This window comes from Dama dama, chromosome 12 (genome assembly GCF_033118175.1).
Source record: "Dama dama isolate Ldn47 chromosome 12, ASM3311817v1, whole genome shotgun sequence".
NCBI classification, from domain to species: Eukaryota; Metazoa; Chordata; class Mammalia; order Artiodactyla; family Cervidae; genus Dama; species Dama dama.
In genome coordinates, this window is record NC_083692.1 from 90,944,037 (window position 1) to 90,969,314 (window position 25,278).

The 25,278-nt window shown below is 41.5% G+C and overlaps 1 protein-coding gene across 2 annotated transcripts in view; it reads right to left on the minus strand.

The window, feature by feature from the left end:
- JMY (junction mediating and regulatory protein, p53 cofactor) overlaps positions 1 to 13,882 on the minus strand; it is a 70,763-nt gene extending 56,881 nt beyond the window's left edge. The window contains exon 1 of one of the 2 annotated variants that reach the window (XM_061158099.1): positions 12,570 to 13,882. In XM_061158099.1, the coding sequence (XP_061014082.1) occupies positions 12,570 to 13,610 (1,041 nt within the window). In that variant the 5' untranslated portion in view covers positions 13,611 to 13,882. The remainder of the gene's footprint in view (positions 1 to 12,569) is intronic. The other variant, XM_061158098.1, reaches the window with a different exon arrangement.
- Between the last annotated feature and the right edge of the window lie 11,396 nt (positions 13,883 to 25,278).

The following is a 25,278-nucleotide window of genomic DNA, read 5'->3' on the forward strand; positions in this document are numbered from 1 at the left end:
AAAGTGTGAATCTTTGCAGCCTGACTCAAGCCCTTAACCACTGCCCTACTTGCCCCTATGCATAAACAGTCTATTACGTTTCCCTTACCTGAATGATACCAATCTTTTGGGTCTAGGAAGACTGAAAACATGATGAAATACATATACAATGGATACTACTCAGTCACTTTTAAAAAATGAAACTTTGCTAATTGCAACAACATGGATGGACTTGGAGGATAATATGCTTAACTCAAAGAAAGACAAACACTATATGATTTCACTTATATATGGAGTCTAAAAAATAAACGAACATAATAACAAAAAAGAAACAGACTCACTTATACAGAGAACAAACTAGTGGTTACCAATAAGTAAAGGAAAAAGGGGATGGGCAAGATAGAATCAAGGGGATTAAAAAGTACAAATTTATTGTCTATAAAATAAATAAGCTACAAGGATATACTGTACAGCAAGGAGGGAATATAGGCAATATTTTATAGTAACTTTAAACGGAATATAATACATAAAAATTTTGAATCCCTATGCTATATACCTGAAACTAATACTGAAAATCAATTATACCTCAATAAAAATAAATAAATAAGTACTTCCCCCCTAAGTCTTAGGTCTCATAAGACTCAACGTATAAAGTAAAACCTGCTCAAGAACTAACTCCAAGGCCCTCCAGGGAGTCAAGAGATCTTTTATTAACACTTTACAAAATCAAGCACTCTGATAAGCTTCACTGTGAGCCGGCACATAATTTCCTTTTATTAAAATAATGCATGTTTTTCAAGTTTAGATATTGCTAAAGTAATTCTTGTTCCCTTCTCTCTTAATCCTCCATTTCTTTTTAACATTTTTATTTTATACCAGAGTATAGTTAACTAACTATACTGCATCAGTTTCAGGTGGACAACAAAGGGGTTCAGTGATATAAAATACATATCTATTAGGTTATTGCAGAGTGCTGAGTAGAGATCCCTGCGCTGTAACAGCAGATCCCGGTTTGTTACTATCTTAAATACAGCATGTGTACATGTCACTCCCAAACTCCCAGACCCTCGTCACAGCCTTTCATTTTCAGTTAGCAACTCCAATACCCAAATTCACAACACTTAATAAAAAAGAGGGGGGAGGAAGAATTTCCAACTAAAAATAAATCAAGAGAATTAACACACTTAATTTGCCCTCCTCCCCTGCGTAGCCAGAAAAATCAGTATAGTTATGAGAGACAAGGGAGTTCAATATTAACTATTCAAAGTTATGCGCTACTTGTTTGAAATGGTAATCAACAGCAAGAGAAAGGAGGTAGATTTCAGGTCTTACCTTATAATACACCAACTTCCCTATTACTACTGTGGAAGGAAAAAGCATTAGGAAATGTTTAGAGGAGAAAACAAACTTTCTTAAAAGTATTATCATACCATCTAAACCAAGTCACCCTTAGCTAGCTTAACACAAAACACATTTTGTAATAGATTAAATATCAGTATAACATTTATTCTTCTTGTGGGTACAGGAAAATTATTTTTATGAGTCTGTATGAGACATATGCATTCTGTCTCACATTAAAGTTTTATGTATGATACATGTACAAATTTAAATTCACTTCCTTTGGGATTACAATGTTCTCCAATGATAGACAACACAGTATATGTACATAACCAAGGTTTTGCAGAAACAGTCATCAGCCAGACACTGTTGCAATATTTTTGTCCAGTGATGAAGACATTGACCATGTATTTCAACTTGACAAAGGCTAAGTTCATCAGAGAGCCTCACTTCCTTTCTACAGGGATGAAGAGAGTCCAGTGGTTAAGAAAATCGGCTGGAATCAGGCATGGAATTGAAGCTGGTTTTCATATATGCATATGTTATCTTAGGCAAGTTTATCTAGTTTCTTTGAACCTGTTTGCTCTATTGTAAAATCCCTGCCTCTTAGGTTGATATGAAGATTAATACTAGTAAGAGCTAACACTAAGTGTTGAGTAAATGACACGAAGTACTTTACATAAAAGCTGCTTTTCAGTCCCACTTTGAGGCAGTAGTAGTATTCTCCTCACTTTACAGATGAGGAGGCTAACGCATTTAAGAGAATTAAGTGGGCCCAAATTCATAAAGCTGTTAAGTGGAGGAGCCAGGACTCAAACTCACTTGAACCCTACCTCTTAACTCCTATCAACATGCTGAGTTAATGTATTTAAAGACCTCTGCATAGTGCCTGAGCCATAGAAAGCATTCAGTAAAGGTTAGCTACTGTGATCACTAGGAGAAAGGAATGACAACCCACTCCAGTATTCTTGCCTGGAGAATCCTAAGGACAGAGGAACCTGGTGAGCTATAGTCGATGGGGTCACAAAGAGTCGGACACAACTGAGTGACTTTCACTTCACTCACTGTGATCATCAAAAACTAGGGCCTCACACAAGTCTCTACACATCGGTCATTCAACAAGTTATGACCTTGTTAATAGTAAAGAAAAAAAGCAACAAAAAGTCAGCAAAGAGGTGACAGACTCACCTAGATAGGATGGTGAAGGGGAAGAAAGAGTTTCAGTTAGTAATGAGACATTGGTTTTGTAAGTGTAACTGTATCAAGTTATCAAAATTCTGATGGGAAAGCAATTTTAATAATAGTGTAGGGAAAAGCACCCACATCAAAATCCACCTCAAGGACAGGTAACAAACACAGTGAGGAAAAGAAAATAAACAGAAAAAACAGAAACACCACTCCTGCCTGCTTTAATGCCCCCATGTGCTAAAAAATGAATTAGACCTTTTTCAAAGCCTAAAGCCTAAAGAAAGAAAAAATGAAGAGATGGAGCCAAAGCAAAAACAACACCCAGTTGTGGATGTGACTTGTGATGGAAGTAAAGTCCAATGCTGTAAAGAGCAATATTGCATAGGAACCTGGAATGTTACGTCCATGAATCAAGGCCAATTGGAAGTGGTCAAACAGGAGATGCCAAGAGTGAACATCGACATTTTAGGAATCAGCGAACTAAAATGAACTGGAATGGGTTTAACTCAGATGATCATTATATCTACTACTGTGGGCAAGATCCCTGTGAAGAAATGGAGTAGCCATCACAGTAAACAAAAGTCCAAAATGCAGTACTTGGATGCAATCTCAGGAACAACAGAATGATCTCTGTTTCCAAGGCAAACCATTCAATATCACAGTAATCCAAGTCTATGCCCCTACCAGTAATGCTGAAGCTGAAGTTGAATGGTTTTATGAAAACCTACAAGGCCTTCTAGAACTTACACCCAAAAAAGATGTCCTTTTCATCATAGGGGACTGGAACACAAAAGTAGGAAGTCAAGAAATACCTGGAGTAACAGGAAAATTTGGCCTTGGAGTACAGAATGAAGGAAACAGAATGGAGTACAGAAATAGAGGAAAACAATAGAATTGAAAAGACTAGATATCTCTTCAGGAAAATTAGCGATACCAAGGAAATATTTCATGCAAAGATGGCTAACAGAGTTTTGCCAAAAGAACACACTGGTCATAGCAAACACCCTCTTCCAACAACACAAGAGAAGACTCTACACATGGACATCACCAGATGGTCAATACCGAAATCAAATTAATTATATATCTTTGCAGCCAAAGACGGAGAAGCTCTATACAGTCAGCAAAAACAAGACCGGGAGCTGATTGTGGCTCAGATCATGAACTCCTTACTGCCAAATTCCAGACTTAAATTGAAGAAAGTAGGGGAAACCACTAGACCATTCAGGTATGACCTAAATCAAATCCCTTGTGATTATACAGTGGAAGTGACAAATAGATTCAAGGGATTTGATCTGACAGACAGAGTGTTTGATGAACTAAGGATGGGGGTTCCTGACATTGTACAGGAGGCAGTGATCAAGACCGTCCCCAAGAAAAAGAAATGCAAAAAGGCAAAATGGTTGTATGACGAGGCCTTACAGATAGCTGAGAAGAGAAGTGAAAGGCAAAGGAGAAAAGGAAAGATACACCCATTTGAATGCAGAGTTCCAAAAAACATCGAAGAGAGATAAGAAAGCCTTCCTCAGTGATCAGTGCAAAGAAATAGAGGAAAACAACAGAATGGGAAAGACTAGAGGTCTCTTCAAGAAAATCAGAGGTATGAAGAGAACATTTCATGCAAAGATGGGCTCAATAAAGGACAGAAATGGTATGGACCTAACAGAAGCAGAACATGTTAAGAGGTGGCAAGAATACCCAGAAGAACTATACAAGAAAGATCTTCATGGCCCAGATAATCACAATGGTGTGATCACTCACTGAGAGCCAGACATCCTGAAGTGTGAAGTCAAGTGGGCCTTAGGAAGCATCCCTATGAACAAAGCTAGTGGAAGTGATGGAATTCCAGTTGAGCTATTTCAAATCCTGAAAGATGATGCTGTGAAAGTGTTGCACTCAAGATGCCAGCAAATTTGGAAAACTCAGCAGTGGCCACAAAACTGGAAAAGGTCAGTTTTCATTCCAATCCCAAAGAAAGGCAAAACCAAAGAATGATCAAATTACCACACAATTGTACTCTTCTCACACGCTAGCAAAGTAATACTCAAAATTCTCCAAGCCAGGCTTCAACAGTACGTGAACCGTGAACTTCCAGATGTTCAAGCTGGATTTAGAAAAGGCAGAGGAACCAGAGATCAAATTGCCAACATCCGCTGGATCATCGAAAAACCAAGAGAGTTCCAGAAAAACATCTGCTTCTGCTTATTGACTATGCTAAAGCCTTTGACTGTGTGGATCACAACAAACTGTGGAAAATTCTGAAAGAGATGGGAATACCAGACCACCTGTCCTGCCTCCTGAGAGATCTATATGCAGGTCAAGAAGCACCAGTTAGAACTGGATATGGAACAACAGACTGGTTCCAAATCGGGAAAGGAGTACATCAAGGCTGTATATTTTCTCTGTTTATTTAACTTATATGCAGAGTACATCATGAGAAATGCTGGGCTGGATGAAGCACAAGCTGGAATCAAGATTGCTGGGAGAAGTGTCAATAACCTCAGATATGCAGATGACACCACCCTTATGGCAGAAAGTGAAGAAGAATTAAAGAGCCTCTTGACGAAAAAGTGAAAGAGAGCGAAAAGCTAGCTTAAAACTCAACATTCAGAAAACTAAGATCATGACATCCAGTCCCATTACTTGATGGCAAATAGATGGGGAAACAATGGAAACAGTGACAGACTATTTTGTGGGGCTCCAAATCACTGCAGATGGTGACTGCAGCCTTGAAATTAAAAAGACGCTTGCTCCTTGGAAGAAAAGTTATGACCAACCTAGACAGCATATTAAAAAAGCAGACATTACTCTGTCAACAAAGGTCTGTCTAGTCAAAGCTATGGTTTTTCCAGTAGTCATGAATGGATGTGAGAGTTGGACTATAAAGAAAGCTGAGCGCCGAAGAATTGATGCTTTTGAAATGTGGTGTTGGAGAAGACTCTTGAGAGTCCCTTGGACTGCAAGGAGATCCAACCAGTCCATCCTAAAAGAAATCATCCCTGAATATTCATTGGGTGCTGAATATTCATTCAGTTTCACTGATGCTGAAGCTGAAACTCCAACACTTTAGACTTTGGCCACCTGATGTGAAGAACTGACTCATTTGAAAAGATCCTGATGCTGCGAAGATTGAAGGTAGGAGGAGAAGGGGATGACAGAGGATGAGATGGTTGCATGGCATCCCTGACTCAACTGGACACGTGTTTGAGTAAACTCCAGGAATTGATGATGGACAGGGAGGCCTGGTGTGCTGCAGTCCATGGAGTCGCAGAGTCGGACACTACTGAGCAACTGAACTGAACTCTACTGAAAGAAACTCTTAGCATCATTAAAAGTGTATGTCTTAGTCACCTTGCTGCAGAGAAACCCAAACCTGGAGACAAGTACATAAAACAAGTGGCCCAGGTTCCAACTCTTGCCACACTGTGCTTGTAAACTGCCCTGGATCCTTAAGGAAAAGAACAATGTATTTTCATTTTCCAAACATGAAATTAAGGCCCAAATAGAGTAAGTGACAGCATAAGGTCAAACCACTAGTATCAGAACTGGGACAAAAACACAGATTCTCCTGAGCCATGTTCAGTAAATTTTCTTTCCACTAAGCACTAATTAAGATAGCGCAGTGAGACATTCCTTTAAAAGTATACCCTGCCTCAACTAATTCTTAGCAGCAGCAAGACTTGGTGACCAATTTTAATTAAAACATTTTTCCTGAGGAAAATGACCATTCCTGCTTATCACTGTATTCTCCCTGTGCCTATATTATATAAATGCACTAATACTGGTTGAATAAACTAAGTCTCAAACCATCACCCTCACTATAACCTTAAAAGCTACAATAAAACCCCAAATCATTAAATGAACTTCATTTATCCTTAAGACCATTCTCTAAAAATGTCTAGCCCACAAGGCTTATATTTCTTTCACAGCCTATTACACAAAAGCTTCACTATAGTTTGAAGTTATATATTATATCAAATGATAACTAAAATTTAAAATTCAAGGACAAGGATAAAGGCAGTTCCCCATATTTAGGAAAAAGAACTCACAAAATTTTCTAGCCTTTTGCTGAATGAATCCTTCTCTGCCCTACACAGTTTTAAGGACTTAGACACTCTGTGTTAAGCCTAGTTGGTATTAACAGTCCCCTATAAGAAGCTTGAAAAGCCAAATGAACTTCACCACCTATACCAAAAAGCAATCAGCACCAAGAACAACTGTTTAGTCTTCGCTGCCTTTTACCCTTAAAACTTCATTTTTCTCCTATGATAGCTAAGGAAACTGGGCAGCTTCAATGGGAGCAAATGCTGGCCTATTAATGAGTAATAAAAAAGAGCCATAGGGAAATTTCCCATTACAAAAAAAATAAGCACACATAAATCTAACCATCAATGGAAAGTCACCCCGCACTTTCAAGTACCACTTCCAACAATGTCCTAGTCAATAAAAAGCCAAATAAAGCAGCAATGGAGAACAGTGAGACTAAAGTTAAATGTGAAGATCTGGGGAATGGCGATTGCTAATTCAACCATAACAACTGTTATGTTTGACAAATCAAACCTCCCACTCACCTTTTCCCTTCAACGCGCACGCACACACACACACACACACACACACACCCTTGTACTCACATTACAGAAGTATTATATTTGTCCAAGCTGGCCTTGTTTTTGCAAGGAGGAAGCATGTCTGTGAAATATCTGGTGGGCCAGGCATCATGTGATGTCAAACAGCAAGCAGAGAAACCACCACATAAATTATTTATTGGGAAGGCTGCCATCCTGCCACCAGCCTCCATTTTTGTTTACAGAAACACTAACACAGAAGCACATATTCAACTTTTTTCCCATACCTATCTTTTTTTTTTTTCCAGTTATATGAAAAATGGCCAGAAGTTTGTTAGGGCATAGGATTGAAGAAAATGATAAATATCTAAGTGATTATTTTAACAGCTTCCAGCTTTTAAGTCTTTCATCATAATTTTCAGGAATCCCACAAAATTCATTTAGCCTCATTATCCCATTACTGTGTTTTACAGTAAAGAGCAGTTTGCACTGTTTATGTAACTATCCAGGTGGAATGGCTCTCTCTCCGCTGCAACTGACTACACATGTCCCTCCCCAGCCTGCTTCTCCTACTTATACCTAAATCACGGGTCATGGCTACCGGCCCAAAGACCAGCATCCTAGGGCTCCTAAAAGACTGTCACTTCTCTAGTGACATATTAGAGATATATATAACAGATACATAACAAGTATACAGCAAGTATAACAGATCTTCCTTGACTTGCATCGGGGTCACTGCCCAATAAACGCGTCATAAGTTGAAAATTCTCTAAGTCAGAACTGCATTCAGTATACCTCACCCACTGAACAGTATAGCTTAGCCTAGCCTACCTTAAGTATGCTCAGAACACTCACGTTACCCTATACTTGGGCAAAACTCATCTAAAACAAAGTCTATTTTACAATAAAGTGTTGAATATCTCAAGTACTTGATTTTAATACTGTACTGAAGTGACAACAGAAAGGCTGTGTGAGCAGAGAACGGTTGTTTACCCTTGTGATCGCACGGCTGACTGGGAGTGACAACTCGCTGCCCAGAGTTACCAATGAGTGCGGTAACTTCCTCTCTTCCAGGAGAGGAAGTCCAGTTCCTACTGAATGGGCATCTCACTTATATCATCTTAAAGCTGAATGACCTTAAGTCAGGGACTGTCGGTAGTTGGGATTTTAGCAGTGCTCCAGAGTTTTATAGCTAATCTTAGTTTTCCTGGGAAAATCAGTAAAGTCATAAATGGGAGGAGAGAAATGATAAGTAAACAATCTTCATAGAGCTCCTTGACCTTCTGCTGAACAACTCAAGTCAGGAGTTGTTTATAGACAAGTCATTTTAAACACAAAGGAAAACAGTGATTGGGCGCTCTTGTCTAACATAAACCCATCCTGGCATCCTAGGCAACCTGCTTCTAAAACATAACGTGAGGACTATGCCCTACACTATGCCTATCAGGATTAATCTGAAATAAAACAAATGCATTACCTTAAAAGCTCATTACTGAACCAACTAGATTTTAAAATACTGACGCCACCCTCCCATTCTCAGGAGTGGAGACTGACATCCCTTCAAATGTCATCACGCAAAAAAGGCAGAAAAGGCATATGCAGAAACATGCAGAAAAGGCATATGTTTGAATGAGGACAAATCAAAGTTGAATCTGAGTTTAGTCACTCCTTAGCTGGTTAAAGTTGGCCAAATCAACTTCTCCTTCAGTAAAATAGGTATAAAACATCACCTGCCTCAAAAAATTGTACGGAGGATGAAGATCGGTAATGTGAAATACCCAACACCTAAAATAGTGTCAAAAAATATTTACATTCCCTTGAAACAACACTTTCTGGATGCCAAACACTTTGTTAGGTACTTTTTCATGTCTTAAATCTTCAGAAATCCTAAGTATTTCCCCCATTTCTCTGTTTTAAAGAGGTTAAATAACTAAACAGGTCACAGGAACGATGAGCACTCATTTAAACCCACATCTTTCTGACCCCAAACACAAGGTAGTCTCTGTCTACTGTGTGCCTTACATGGCTATTTTTGAAAACACATGCTTCTCTCAGTGGTTTCAACTGAAAAAGTTAGAATTGAGCAATTCTATAAACATAATAAATTCCAAAGTGAGCACTGATTTTTAGATTTTAATCAACTCTATCATCATAGTTAAGGTTTACTATCTAAACGACCACAATGATTTCAATAGTTGTCCTTATACTGAAACTATTTCAAGTCATCAAAGGGTAAACCATACTATGACTTGTAATACAATATTCAAATTTTAACCAACCAACAACCAAGGCTACTGTTGAAACCATTCCAAGAGGTCCTGATGGCACTTGATTCATTCAGGGATTGAGTGCTTGCTATATAAATAGCACTACTTACAGTAAATCCTTGTTAAAGTTCAAGACAAGCCTACCATGTAATAAATTTCACATTTCATCTGTACTCAAGATTAAAGGCCTAAGTAGTATACAATCTACAATTCTTAATTCATCTAAAAATAACTTCATTAGTATTGTATAAATTGTACCTCCTCACAAACTAGTCAGTTGACCAAATTTGTGAACTATTAACAAAAACTTTTGGCAGAAAATGTAAGGTTTAGTAACACTTCAATACTCCACAAGACAGATATAGGAGTACTTCTTATAACCCCATATAAATCAAGAATATATTCCCCAAACTAAACTCCAAAAGAGGTTATGTCCTAAGTTTACAAAGTAGATACTTTATAATTGTGATTTTAAGGCTCTTTTTGAAGAATACCTTTCAGTCTTTCTCTCCAAAACTGCAAATACGCCTACGCATATAAAACTCTGCATACTGCTTAAGGTATCCCATAAAGTCTATCAATAGCTCCTCTCAATTCATAAGAAATTCACAAACCCCAAATAACCACTCCTTATTTAGGAGGTTATGTTTTTATAGTTTTAAACAGATTTTTCTCCTAGTTTATAAATAGCAGGGTTCCTTGAGGAATTTACATTTATCAGCTTAAAAATTTTATTTACTTACAACTTTATATTAAAATGACACTTCTTCCAAATCTCTTAAAAGAACTGGTGTCTTTTGTCCACTATTATTAAGAGTGCTCACAAGATGTGTGGCCCTGAACTAGGGGTGGCAAAGAAGAGAATTCCAAGATACTGTCAAGGCCAGTGACCTTGAGAAGTTTACAATCTCACTGTACAGTTTGTCCTATTAAAAAAATAAATAAACCTCTCCAACAATTTACTGACATTTTGCACACAAATTGGTGTGGTCTTTAAGTTGAAACCTTTAAATATACCGGAAAAGGAAGACTGTGGAATAAAGAACTGGAAAATAGATTCAGAGAAATTACAAAAGGAAAAAACACGACCAAAGGATCATGCAACGTATACCTAAGAGTATGTTTGATTCACCACATATTACCTAGCTTTAAAAAACCTATGGTTAATTCCATACAATTGTGAGACTGAGAATTAAAAACAAATTTAGACATAATTACTAACTCAACAGAACTGATAACAAAACATGACACAACTTCTACAAAGATTTTACCTAAAAGAATGTTACTGCAAGCTAGTCAATCGGCAAAAAGTTTAAGCAGATGGGGTAGAAAAAATATATGGCAGTTATGCTATATACTCCCACTGTCACTCATGGTAGGCATCATTGATTAATCATGCAACCCTTTCCTCCTACTGAGCCTAATTTCTTCCAAAATAGCCTTCCAGTAGAAATCAGGGTGGGCATTATAATTGAACCTATCTGTTGTCCTTCCCAGGTAACTATTTTTCAAATACTGTTCAGTCAACTATGTGAAGAACCCAGAATTTATGTATTTTATGTGCAATGAACTTAAAATAAACTCCATTTATTGAGGTCCTCCCCCTCCCCCAAAATAACTCTACAAAAAAATTAAATATCCTGCTAAAGAGAATAAAACATATGGTCAATATAACCTTAATTAGGAAAAATAATCTTTCTTTAAAAATGTACATGAGTTCTAGAAAACTGTTTCTCAGCAGTCCTCATTTTTGACCCAATTTGAATGAAAAAAAAAACAAACCACAATTACTTTTTCTGAGTATCAGAAAAATTAAAACCAAACATATCTTCACCATTTAGGGATTAAAAAATAGAAAGGTAAAAAGAAAAAAAAAAGTAATATATACCTGTAAAACAAATAAGCGAAAGAAGCACTTTGTCCTTGCAGTTTAAAAGAAACACAGGTCACTATGAAAACCCTAAAGAGAACATGACTATTTAAGATTTGTCACTTCCTTCCAAAAAGGATTTAAGGTATTAATAGAACAAAGACTCCAGAAGTGAGATGATAAAAAGGGAAATAACAGAGCGCTAGAACTATAGGATCACATCATGATGGGTGATGTTTAGCATTAAGTAATCTAACAGGAGAAGTGAAAACCTGGAGTCACCAGGTTTTAAGAAAGCACTGTGGGGTAAGTGAGGAAGAATTATTTCCTAAATCCCGAATAGAGAATATTCTACGAATAAATTAGGGGGTTCCTGCTTCCTGGCACATATTACAAGATTCCAGTAGTATGTAAACACATGCAAAGAATATAAACACGACAAAAGGAGGCATTTCCCCAACCCAACTCCAACCTCAAGTGGTACTAATACTAAAAATAATTGTTTTGAGAACGAGAATACTTTTTTTTAGTAGTTTTCCGGCAGAAGCTCCTAAGTACGCATGACCTCCAATTATACATCCTACACATCGTAGAACTCTCTATGTATAACCATTCAGACCTTTTCCCATTGTTTCCTGGAATTTCAAGGATTCGTTTGAAAATAAGCGCCTGCACTACTTTTACTCAAGTCCAAAAGTATAATAAACATTCCTGCCCAAGACCTTTTTCCTCCCTAAAACGAGTGAAACATGAGCCCTCCTTAAAGGCTTGAGATATTCCTAAGGTATGTAGAAAAGTCCGTTGGCATCCAACTATCAATAGGGGCTTTTTATTTGGACAGGCCACTCATCTGGAGGAAAATGATTTAAAATTTGCCAAAGTTGCCAAATTTGGAGACCAAAAACGGACCAATTTTACTTCATAAGACAAATCATTTTCAATAAACGAACAGGACACCAGGAAAGTAAGTTTAATGATCCGGGCAATTATTGCTGGAAAGAACTTTAGGGACAAAGAGAATCACTCATTTAGCTTATATTTATGGGACATCTTTCTTCTGAGTGGCTTTAATCTCATTACCATTACTTAGTAATAAACAGAGCACTTTATAGAACTTATATGATTAAGTAGGAGGCGGAAATCTAAAGGTTTATCCAAGTTCCTTCAGAGGTCAAATTAAGGAAAGCCAGGGTTTTTCCCACCTCTGAGAGGAATGAAGGGGGAGAAAGGTCAGGAACTCCTCCTTTCCCCTTGTTTACCTAGGAAAACAAGTGTCCCAAATGCACACAACCTAGACCGAGGTTCCAGTCTCCAGCAGCGTGGAGGAGCCAAAAGCGATGCGCGGAGCCTAGACCAGGTCCTTACCTCCTGGATGCGCTTCCTGGCCCGCTGGAGCACTTCTTCGTAGCCCTTCTGCCGCAGCTCGCTCAGGCTTTCATAATACTCCTCCGGGTCGTCGGTCTCGGTGAACAGCACCTGGGACAGGATCTTCCAGCCGCAGGTGTCCAGGCCGTGGCCCAGGTAAACCTGGAGCTGGTAACACAGCGTGTCGATCTCCTGCTCGGTCATCTCCGGGGCGCCCCCGAAGAGCACCGTCCACATGCCCGACGGCTCCTCCGGAAACACCGGCAGGCACTGCTCCAGCTGCGAGTTCACGGAGCACAGCTGCTGGTGCACGGCACGCAGATCCTGGAAGGAGAAGAGCCCGGCCCAGCTGCACTCCTCGGCCGGGGACTCCAGTTCGGTGGCCGCCGGCGGCTGCTCCGCGGCCGAGAGCGCTACCGCCGCCGGGTCCGCCTCATCTTCCCGGACCATTTCCAGCACCTCGATCTCCTCGGTGACCGTCCCGCAGGCGCTCACTACCCGCACCGACGACATCGGGGCCTCCTTGGCCGCCGGCGGGGCTGCCGCAGGGGCGGACCCCGCCACATCTCTGCCTCCGGATGCTCTCCGGACCGGGCTGGGGTTGGCCCGCACTGGGCTCCGGAGAGGACTTTCCGCCCCTTTGCCGGCCGGACTCCACAGCGGCGGGTCCCCTCGAAGGCTGCACGCGCTCCGCGGAGAGCTGCCCTCCGACCAGGCTGGGCGCCTCCGGGACCCGGGGCTCCTGCCCGAAGTCGCGGAGGCAGTGGCCTCCGGGCGACCCTTACCCGCCGGGCTGCCCGGCCCGCGAGTCCCGTCGGATGCGAGCGCGCCTGACTCGGCGCCGCCTCGCGCCCCCGCCTGCTCCCGGGTGCCGCTCCTCTGCCTCTGGGCCGTCCGGTTGTGGCAGGTTATGGCAAACTTGCCCTCAATCTCGTTCCAGGCTACGATGAAGACGAACTTGTGCTTCTCGCGCTCGTCGAATACGTGGGGCCGCACGGCCACCCAGTCCGACTCGACCGTCTCCTCCAGCGCGAACGACATGGTGGCTCCGGCGCCAGGCCGCGGAGAAGGCGCCGCTGGCCCTGCCCGCGCGAGCACTCGCCGGCTGGCTGCGCCGCGCCCCCCACTCACCCTCGCCGGGCGCCTTCAGCCATCTTAGCGCGCCGGCCGGCTCTCCCCGCTCGCTCGCCCGCCTCTCCGTGCCCGGACTCGTCGCGCTCCTTTGTGGCGCGGCTCACGGGAAAGACAATGCGCGTCCCCGGAGCAGGTAGTTCACATGGTCACGTGCGGCCGGGTCTGTTTACAAGCCCCGCGCCCGCCCGGGCCGCCCCCCGAGCGAGGCCGGCGGGCTGAGTCTGCGGCGCTCCGGAGGTGAGGCGCGGGTGGCGCGGGGCCGGGCGGGCAGGCGGGTGGGTGGTCGGGGCCCTGGGCTTGCGAGCCTCCGCCGCTCGCCCTGGCGGATCTCCGCGCCCCTCCTCCTCTTCTTCCCGACAGCCTGGAGCCGGCCTGACGAAGGGACGCGTCTCCGGAGCGCGGAGCCTCAGTATCGCCACAATGTTGCCATTCGGCTGCTGACGTAGCGGCTCCACGAGGGACGTAAACACGGGCACGTGCCGCACGCTGGTGACGCGGCGGCGGCGGCGGCGCGCACACCTCGCTCGCGCGCGGCAGCCCCGCCCCTCCGCGTCTCCCGCCCGCGCCCGCTCGCGGCCGCGCGCTCGAGTCTTCTCTTTCTCAGGCTCCGGGTCCGGAGCCGGGGCGCCGCGCGGTGAGCGTGGCAGGTGTGACCTAAGGCACAGGTGGCCTCCAAACCCAGGGGGAGAAGGACAAAGGCGAAGGAGCTGAGCATTTTTGAACTCCAGTCATTCGGAAGGACCCTCAAGTGTACATTTTCTTCCATTTCGGAGGGATAACTCCCATATTCAGAAAGAAGTACGCCGTAACGTTACGTGAGCTGTCGGCTAAACTTTGTCGGGATCCCCTGGACTGTTGGGTTCTCCCCTTCACACCCTTGTGATACACTGTCAGATACAAAGGGAAGGTGTCTGAAGACAACCCAGTAGAACTCCAAAACAAAATAAATGAAAATTCAGTCATGTCCTACTGGTGTGTTTACATCTCCGTTCATCAGTGTTTTATTGCTTCTGGCTTCATCATTGTGTATTGTTCTGTGAACCTCGTTTTGAGGTCACCAACTTGAGCCCTTCTGAAATTGTATTCAATTATCAAGAGTTCCCAGAATCCACAGACCGCCCCCCCCCCCCCAAAAAATCACGTAAATCTGAAGAATCACGCTATTCATACTGAGCTATGATGAAACACATTCTTAAAATTGCCTCTTTGGTCTTATAATCTAGTTTAAATTATTCACATACTCTTTCCTCCTACTATCCAATTCATATTGCAGGTATTCTGCATTTACAGTAAAGCACAATGGGAATTATTTGTTACTTTTATCCATATTTCTAAAATATATGCGAGACCGTTTGAATTAACCTTACATTGTTAGCCATACTTACTTCAGTATTATCCCGACATCTGAAAACATCCCGAGAGCTTTAGCCCTGTCAGTCAATTGGACATTTTAGACCTATAGATCTGACCATAGAAAAGGGGAAGGATGAGCTAAAATGGAAAAGGGCTGGTTTCTGAACCTTTTTACAGTTCTATATATAAACCATATGTTTTCAAAGCTTGTAACTCAATATATGGTAATTCTCAAATGCAAATCAGAAATACACCTTTTGAAAGGCAGTAAGAAAGAGAAAATCCATTTCAAATCTGTATCACCAGCTAAACAAACAATAGCACATTATAGAAAATTTTCCTCTTTTCTGCAGAAAAGTTACTGCTAACAGTTTTTCTGATAAAAAATGAGAGAATCATACATTATAGATAAGTATGAATGAACTTCAAAAGAGTATGTTTATGGGAAATATTTTTATTTACATGTATATTAACATTGCAATATTTATCCACAACATTATGTCTTATCACAATAGTGCTAGAGAAAATTGGTTTGTGGTCACACAGGTGTTATTGTTTCTCCACACACAATACTCTAGCTACTGTGTTTTTTCAGAAGAGTCGTTTCAATGTTTCTCATTTTGTCTTAGTAATTATTATCCTACAAATAAACAGAAACAAACAGAAATCCCCATGGCACATTACTGTGGTACTTTACAATTCTTTATTTAGGTCTGTATATGATTTTAAGATCTCTGAGTGTATAAATACTCTCTGGGAATAAGTTAAGTTACAGAAGGCCGCATTTTGACCTTGGTGGGTAACCCCTGGAGCCTGGGTTGTGATTCTTCCTCTGAGACCTGCTGAAAGTTTTACACTGTATCTTCTACTACTAACATCTTCAGTCCCATAGGGTGTGCTGGGATCTTTGTTCTAAGCCTCAGTGCTGCTTGTTCTGCAGTGAGGACTTCTGGAGAGCCAGTCTCTACTCCAAACCCAAATATAAATTTGGGGGTGGCTCAGACGGTAAAGAATCTGAGACTCAATTTTGATCCCTGGGTCAGAAAGGTCCCCTGGAGAAGGGAATGGCAACCCACTCCAGGATTCTTGCCTGGAGAATCCCATGGACAGAGGAGCCTGGTGGGTTACAGTCCCTGGGGTCACAAAGAGTCGGACACAATTGAGCGACTAACATTGTTACACTATATCACCTGATACATGAGCTTTCCTAGGTGTGGAATGTGTTGTGTCCAAAGCCCAAGTCATTGTGTTTCTTTTATTGTAGTAGTGGCTGCATCATGCACAAATATGTCTTTTGCTTTAAATGGAATGTCCTGACATACCTGACCATGGGATGTACAGAAACTTTACTGACTTGACCAGGGCCTGAATTTTTGTAGAGTTTGTCTCCCTCCCTCTGAAATGCATATGTCCTACCAAGGTTGTCAGCATGCCAGCACCCTATCCTGCCAGATCATCATGATGTCATCAGTGTAATGTATCTAAATGATATTCTGCACTCTGTCCAGGTAGTCGAGATGTCTATAGATTGTGACAGATGGTGGGAGAGTTAATGTGGCCCTGGAGCAGAGTATTTCTGATCTTTTTTGCCTGGCTGGAATAGGAAAGCGCACATTCACCAAATCAATGGCTGCATATTGAGATGTTGTTGTTCAGTCTTGTCTCTGACTCTTTGCTACCCCATGGACTGCAGCACGCCATGCTTCCCTGTCCTTCACTATTTCCCAGAGTTTGCTCAAACTCATATCCATTGAGTCGGTGATGCCATCCAACCATCTCATCCTCTGCTGTCCCCTTCTCCTCCTGCATTTGGTCTTTCCCAGCATCAGGGTCTTTTCCAGTGAGTCGGCTCTTTGCAACAGGTAGCCAGAGTATTAGAGCTTCAGCTTCAGCATCAGTCCTTCCAATGAATATTTAGGGTTGATTTCTTTTTGGATTGACTAGTTTGATCTCCTTGCTGTCCAAGGGGTCTCAAGAGTCTTCTCCAGCACCACAGTTTGAAGGCATATTGAGTACCAGAGACCATATTATCTGCTCTAGCAAAGAGACTACACCTAGCTGGGGAACTGTGATCAGGACTATAGTTTGGTTGAGTTAGCAGTAGTCTTCAGAATCCATCTGGTTTCTGTAAGGACCAGACCAGCAAATTAACAGAGATATTCTAGGGACTTCCGTGACTACATCTTTAACAGTGGCACTAATCTCTACTATCCCCCTCCAGGGTTATGCTGCTTTTGCTTCCCTATCTTGGTGGGGGATGAGCCATTTCAGAAGCTCCCACTTGACCTTCCCTACTATGATAGCCCTCATCAACAAGCTCAGTGTATGGGTCATTCCAACTGCCACATACCTCAATCCCAAGATATATTTGGGGTCCAGGGAAATGAGTACCAGGTGAGTTCACAGACCTTGTGGACCTAGACTTTGGTCAAGACTCCATTTATTACCTGACCCCTGTAGGCCCTCACCCTGCCCCAGAGCTCATGATGAAGTTTCTGGTTGTTGGGTTTCAGCATCAGCTTGAAGACAGGGTGTCTTCAAGAGTCCTTGAAAACTTGGTGAGAGACTCAGTACTTCCCTCAACTTCCCGCTTGTCCATTCTGGCTCTGTTTTGACAATGTATTGAATATATTAAGCAGTGTCTATTAGCTGCTCAGCTATTTTGGCTCAGCTGGTGAAGAATCTGCCTGCAATGCAGGAGACCTGGGTTCAATCCCTGGGGTGAGAAGATCCCCTGGAGAAGGGAAAGGCTACCCGGTATTCTGGCCTGGAGAATTCCATGAACTGTATAGTTCACGGGGTCACAAAGAGCTGGATACAACTGAGCGACTTTCAGTCAATCACTTGGCGGCTCAGCTATTTTGACCCTTGGGATGCTTTGTTTTATTAGCCATCCCAGAACTGTGGACCCTGTCACCCTCTGACTTCTGATGGTGAGATGTTGACAGTAGCCTCTGTTGCTCCAGTGCCTGCTCATCTCTATTGCTGTCAGTGGATCAGATTCTGTGACCACTTCTCCTGCCTTTAACCCTAGCCTGCAGAGGAGAGCCACAGTGAACTTCATGGGGGTGCTGGGGCCCCCCTCACCAGCACATTTCCAACGAACACCCTTAGTGAATGGCATATCCTTGGGACCTACCTGGGAAACATATTTGTTCTGGCCTCACATTGCATATCCATTCCAGCATTCCCACCTCCCTGGGTCTTTTATCCCTTCCTCTTTTTATACCTTGGCAATTCAAGCATATCAAATTGGGCTCTGTGAGGCCCATTGCTTTTTCCAGGTTTCTAGGAGTCACCCTCATGGCAAGTTTTCAACATACACTAGGGTCTTAGCTTGGATGTTAAATTCTCTTGTCCTGGGAGAGTGACCTTCAAGCCTGTAAATCATGTTAGTTACCACAACTTCTTATTATTAGCCTTAGTCTCAGCCCGGTCTTATAACAATCCTCCAATTCCATTATCCTTAGATTTATTGTTCCTCTAACATTTCGAATGCCTATGTTTTCACATCTCCATGGGTACATTGTTTCAGCTCATGCCCAGTGAAAATTTTAGGAAGAGGACTCTCACCTTTTGACAGGGCCTCTCAGGGGCAAAATGAAGGAAAGGAAGTTGAGGGGAAGTGAGAAGGTAAACAAAGTTTACATCAGATACAAATCTGCTTCTAAGATTTGACAGTACCCAAGAGTCATACTTCATTAAGATCCTCCAAGAAGCAGATAGCATAATGGAATTAGATGTGTAAGAGAAGTTAGAGGGAAACACCTGTAAGGGAAAATGGGGAGGGAGCCAGAGCAAAGGGGAGAGCTTGTGATTGCGAAGGAGCGCGGAAGAAAGGAAGTTTTAATGAAAAGCATCTTGGAGTGCAGTGCAGTCTAGAGTGTTTTCTCTAGGTCAATGGGGATCCTCAAGCCAAAGTTACCTGTCAGAGGAGTTTCATGTCTCACAGCCAACAGGCCTGCCATATTCCTCGTCTCCTCAGACAGTGGCTGGGAGCAACCTGGAGGAAATGTGGTGGATGCATAAGGCAGCAGCCCAGGCTGTCAGCATTAAGCTCAGGGAGCTGAGACGCACATCTCATGGCCATCACAGGCACCAGCTGTGCTTTACAAAAACTTGGCTCTATTCCTTAATTGATCTGTGACGCACCAAGGGCACACACATGAGTACAGCGTGGTGCTCACATTGTAGTAATTGGCTTCAGTCTGACTGGATCATCAGAAGTAATTTTTTTAAAATTGGAAACAGAAATTGATAGCTTTTCAGACTCTCTGGAGGAAGACCTTGAGGGTGTGGCTTCATTATCTTGTTTGAGAAGATTTTCCAGGTTCTCGGGTAAATTCTGTGCTAAATACTAAGTGGGGTTTGAGTTTTTCCTTACTGTGTAGATCCAGTCCTGTTTTCATCTCACATGATGCAGAAAACCTGGGTAAGAAGTCTGGAACCTGAAACAGTAGTTGCCATTTCTAAAAAAATGTCTGAGAGGAAGAGTAACATAACACTCCCAAACACACTTACTTTCCTGCATCACTTACTTACTTTCCTTATACTGCTTCTTTTTTATCTATATGGTTGGTGTTCATTTTCTATGGCTGCTGCAACAAATTACCACAACTTTAGTGACTTAAAACAACTCACATTTATTATCTTTAAGTGTTAGAGGTCAGAAGTCTAAAGTGAGTCTCACTGAGCTAAAGTCAAGTTGTCTGTGAGGCTGCAAAGTTTATTCTAGAAGCTCCAGGGCAGGATCCATTTGCTAGCCCTTTTCAGCCTCTGGGGCTGCCCAGATACACAGGCATGTAGCTTCTCCCTCCATCTTCTAAGCCAGCAACAGTGGGCCAGATTCTTCCCACAGCACATTTCTTCTGAGACAGATTATGCTTCTCTTGTCACGTCACCTTCTTTGACTCTTTATTTTAAAATAAATATTTATTTATGTCTTCGGTTGCACTGAGTCTTTGTTGTGGCACATGGTATCTCCCATCTTTAAATGCTTTATGAGGGATCTGGTTCCCTGCCCAGGGGTCGAACTTGGGTGCCCTGCATTTGGAGCATGGAGTCTTAGCCAGTGGACCACCAGAGAGGTCCCTCCTTTGACTCTTGGCTTCCACTTCCCTCTTCCACTTTTAAGGATCCTTGTGATTTTATCAGGCCATGAGGATAATCCACAATAATTTTTGTGTCTGCTGATTAGATGGAATCTCAATTCCATCAGCAACATCATTTCTTTTTTGCCGAATAACCTCACAAAGTCTCAGGTTTTGAAGATTAGTTTATGGGTATCTTTGAGGGGGACATTATCCTGCCAATCATAGTTCTCATAGCCAAGGTCTCTGAAACAGTATCTGTTGGTGTTTATTAATCTTTTTGGTATTCATAGGAATGAATCTAAAGATTTGTCATTAGGATATTTTCCTAGTTTTTGTTAGTTCTACATTATCATGTTTAGTTATCATCTATTGCTATGGTTTCTTTATATGTTACTCTATAATAAACCACCCCCAAACTTAACAATTTAAAACAATCTATTATTATCTCTCACGTCACAGGTTGATGTGTCTTAGCTGGTTGGGTCTGTCTTGAGGCTTGAGCAAGCTTGGTGTCCAATATGGCTATTTCCCCCATATGTGCTTTTGTGCTTCTCCATGGGGACCCTTTCCCACATGTTTGTCCCATGTATTGAGATAATCATATTTCTTCTTTAATCTGTTAATGTTGGCAGAGTTCAATGTGCAGATTGTTTACTAAGCATGACCTTGGGATCAAGTCTTGAAAAAGAAAGACGAGGGAGTTGGAGTGGGGAAATGGAGATCTCAAGCTGTGATGGGGGCCTGATACCCCTGAGTCCATGGTGATTTTCTTAGCCGAGTTGCTTCCACAGTGGGCCAGGTGTTTATGCATTCATCCAGTCATTGATTGTGGGTTGTCCCTGGAAGAGAAGACAACCTTGGATGAAGCTGATGTGATTTCCTAAAGGTGAAGCCTGAATGAAGGTTGTGCAGTGGCAGCTCTCTCAACAGATGAGGCAATGCACCCCTCTTTGGAAGAGGATCTGGGTTGTGTCTCTCCATGTCTCTTCCATAAGGTTCCTGGCAGTAGTATGTATAATAGTAAAAAAACAAACAACAACAACAAAAAGCCCTGGAAACCACCTAATTCTCTATCATTCAATAGTCAATAAACATATGTAGTATAGTCAAATGATGAAAAAAATATACAGCAATGGCAATAAATAAGTTATACCACATCTGTCAAGAAATAGAATCACCATCTGTCAGCATGCTTAAAGCTCAGAAACATGATGTTACATGAAAAAAGCAAGTGCAGAAAATAGCATGTCTGTTATCTCTGTAAAAGTTGGAACCACTTAAAATACAGCTATACCCTGTTTATGGATCATTAATGTATATGTATAAATAGGGTATAGCTGTATTTTAAGTGGTTTCAACTTTTACAGAGATAACAGACGTGCTATTTTCTGCACTTGCTTTTTTTCATGTAACATGTTTCTGAGCTCTAAGCATGCTGACAGATGGTGATTCTAGTTCTTGACAGGTGTGGTATTACTTATCATTAATGTATATGTATGGGCTTCCCTGGTGGCTCATAGGTTAAAGCATCTGCCTGCAATGCTGGAGACCTGGGTTCGATCCCTGGGTCAGGAAGATTCCCTGGAGAAGGAAATGACAACCCACTCCAGTATTCTTGCCTGGAGAATCCTATGGACGGAGGAACCTGGTGGGCTACAGTCCGTGGGATCACAAAGGGTCGGACACAACTGAGCTACTTCACTTTCACTTTCAATGTGTATGTATATGGAAAGTAATAAAATATTCATCAGAACCATATCCACTAACTTCATACTGTCTAGACAAGGAGGGTGGGAACTAGGATCAAGGAAAGGGGTTCAGAGGCCACAAATGTATCTGAAGTTTTGTTTCTTTTTTTAAAAAATTTATTTATTTTAATTGGAGGCTAATTACTTTACAATATTGTAGTGGTTTTTGCCATATGTTGACATGAATCAGTCATGGGTGTACGTGTGTTCCCCATCCCAAACCCCCCTCCCACCTCCCTCCCCATCCCATCCCTCAGGGTCATCCCAGTGCACCAGCCCTGAGCGCCCTGTCTCATGCATTGAACCTGAACTGGTGATCTATTTCACATATAGTAATATACATGTTTCAGTGCTATTCTCTCAAATCATCCCACCCTCACCCTTCTCCCATAGAATCCAAAAGTCTGCTCTTTTTATCTGTGTCTCTTTCACTGTCTCACATACAGGATCATCATTACCGTCTTTCTAAATTCCATATATATATGCACTAATATACTGTATTGGTGTTTTTCTTTCTGACTTACTTCACTCTATATAATAGGCTCCAGTTTCATTCACCTCATTAGAACTGATTCAAATGCATTCTTTTTAATAGCTGAATAATATTCCATTGTGTATATGTACCACAGCTTTCTTATCCATTTCTCTGCCAATGGACATCTAGGTTGCTTCCATATCCTAGCTATTGTAAACAGTGCTGCGATGAACATTGGGGTACACGTGTCTCTTTCAATTCTGGTTTCCTCAGTGTGTATGCCCCCTCGGTGTGTAATCCCACCTGTGGGATTGCTGGGTCATATAGCAGTCCTATTTCCCGTTTTCAAAGGAATGTCACACTGTTCTCCATAGCGGCTGTACTAGTTTGCATTCCCACCAACAGTGTAAGAGGGTTCCCTTTTCCTGCACCCTCTCCAGAATTTATTGCTTGTAGACTTTTTGATAACAGCCATTCTGACTGGTGTGAGATGATACCTCATTGTGGTTTTGATTTGCATTTCTCTGATATTGAGCATCTTTTCATGTGTTTGTTAGACATCCGTATGTCTTCTTTGGAGAAATGTCTGTTTAGTTCTTTGGCCCATTTTTTGATTGGGTCGTTTATTTTACTGGTATTGAGCTGCATGAGCTGTTTGTATATTTTGGCGTTAATTCTTTGTCAGTTGCTTCGTTTGCAATTATTTTCTCCCATTCTGAAGGCTGTCTTCTCACCTTGCTTATAGTTTTCTTCATTGTGCAAAAACTTTTAAGTTTAATTAGGTCCCATTTGTTTATTTTTGCTTTTATTTCCATTCCTCTGGGAGGTAGGTCATAGAGGATCCTGCTGTGATTTATGTCAGAGAGTGTTTTGCCTATGTTTTCCTCCAGGAGTTTTATAGTTTCCGGTCTTACATTTAGATCTCTAATCCATTTTGAGTTTATTTTTGTGTATGGTGTTAGAAACTGTTCTAGCTTCATTCTTTTACAAGTGGTTAACTGGTTTTCCCAGGACCACTTGTTAAAGAGATTGTCTTTTCTCTGTTGTATATTCTTGCCTCCTTTGTCAAAGATAAGGTGTCCATAGGTGTGTGGATTTATCTCTGGGCTTTCTATTTTGTTCCACTGATCTATATTTCTGTTTTTGTGCCAGTACCATACTGTCTTGATGACTGTAGCTTTGTAGTAGAGTCTGAAGTCAGGCCGGCTGGTTCCTTCATTTCCATGGAAATTTTGTTTCTTTAAAAAAGATCATAAAAAAGATTGAAACTAACATATCTCAGTGCTAATATATGATGAAATTTGGTCTTGAGTACATGAATGTTTATTACATTTATTTTTTCTGACTTAAAAAAACTTTATTATAAAATTAATAATTTAAAAAATACCATGCAGTCATTAAAACAAAATTAATTATACCTATATTTCAAAAGCAATGTTAAATGAAGAAAAGAATTTGCAGGAGATTTTATATACATTATGATGCCATTTCAATTTTTTGTATGTGTTTTTTCTTTTTTAATTTGTTCTTTTTTCATATTTTTGCCATTTTAACTTTTAAATAAATAAAATGACATTCTATATTATTGATAGATTTATACTCTTGTGGTACAAGTATTTTAAAATGTAAGGGCAGGACACACATCAATGATATCTGAATAGTTTTACCTTTAAGGAGAGGTGATGAATAGCATTGCAGATACAAAGATTCCCAGATAGTCACATTGGCTCAGTCTTGGTGTGGAGTACATGGCTATTTATTGTATGACTCTCTGTATTTCTTGGTATATTTCAGATAGTTCATATTTTTAAAAATTAATTTATTTTAAATTGGAGGATAATTGCTTTACAATGTTGTGTTGGTTTCTGCCACACATCAACATGAATCAGCCACAGGTATACACATGTTGGACACAACTTAGCTAAACAACAACAGGTAACGTGTCCCTCCCTCTTGCGCCTTCCTCCCACCTCCCACCCCATCCCACCCTCTAGGTTGTCACAGAGCACTGGGTTGGCTCCCTGTGGCACACGGCAAGTTCCCATCGGCTATCTGCCTTACATATGGTAATGTTTATGTTTCAGGCTCATATTTTTAATAAACATTCTATTCTGATTGGTCTTTCCCTTTGATTATAATGAAAGTAACCACATAAGTATATGCTATCACTTGACTGACATGAAAAGAAAAGGAAAAGAATGTCTATAACCTCCAGTTGCCATATCTTTCTGGTACATTCTTTACTGCATCCATATTTTCAAAACACTGACCATATCCTTGATTAAAGACAACCACCCCAGTGCTTATGTACTCAGTTATTTTTGTGGGTGTTAAACTGCATTGCTGCAGTGGGACCAAAACACTGGTGTAGGCACCAGAAGTTAAGAGAAGAATCACGGTAGGCAAGTCCTGGGTTATGCATTTCTCCCACTAAAAAAAAAAAAATGCGGATTTTATGGTTCAGATGAACCTAGTTCCAGGACAGGAGTGGGGTCGTGTTGGGGGTGGAGAGAGGAGGGTGGGATGAATTTAGACGTTAGAACTGATGTACATACATTACTATGTGTAAAGTGGATAACTGGTGGGAATCTACTATAAAGCGCAGGGGGCTCATCTCGGTGCCCGTGATGACCTAGAGGGGAGAGCAGTCCGAGACGGAGGGGATACATGAGTACATACAGCTGAGTCACTTCCTACTACAGCAGACACTAACGCGACATTGTAAAGCAATTATACTCCAATAAATGAGAAAAACAAAAAACTTACAAACAGCGCATGAGGCTTAAAAAATCCAGATTTTATATAATTTTATGGAGAAAGGATATTAAGTTATCCATTTGCACCCCTCCATGTTATCCTCTGATCCCTACAAAGGGATTCTGGTGTTGTCTTTTTATTTAACATCA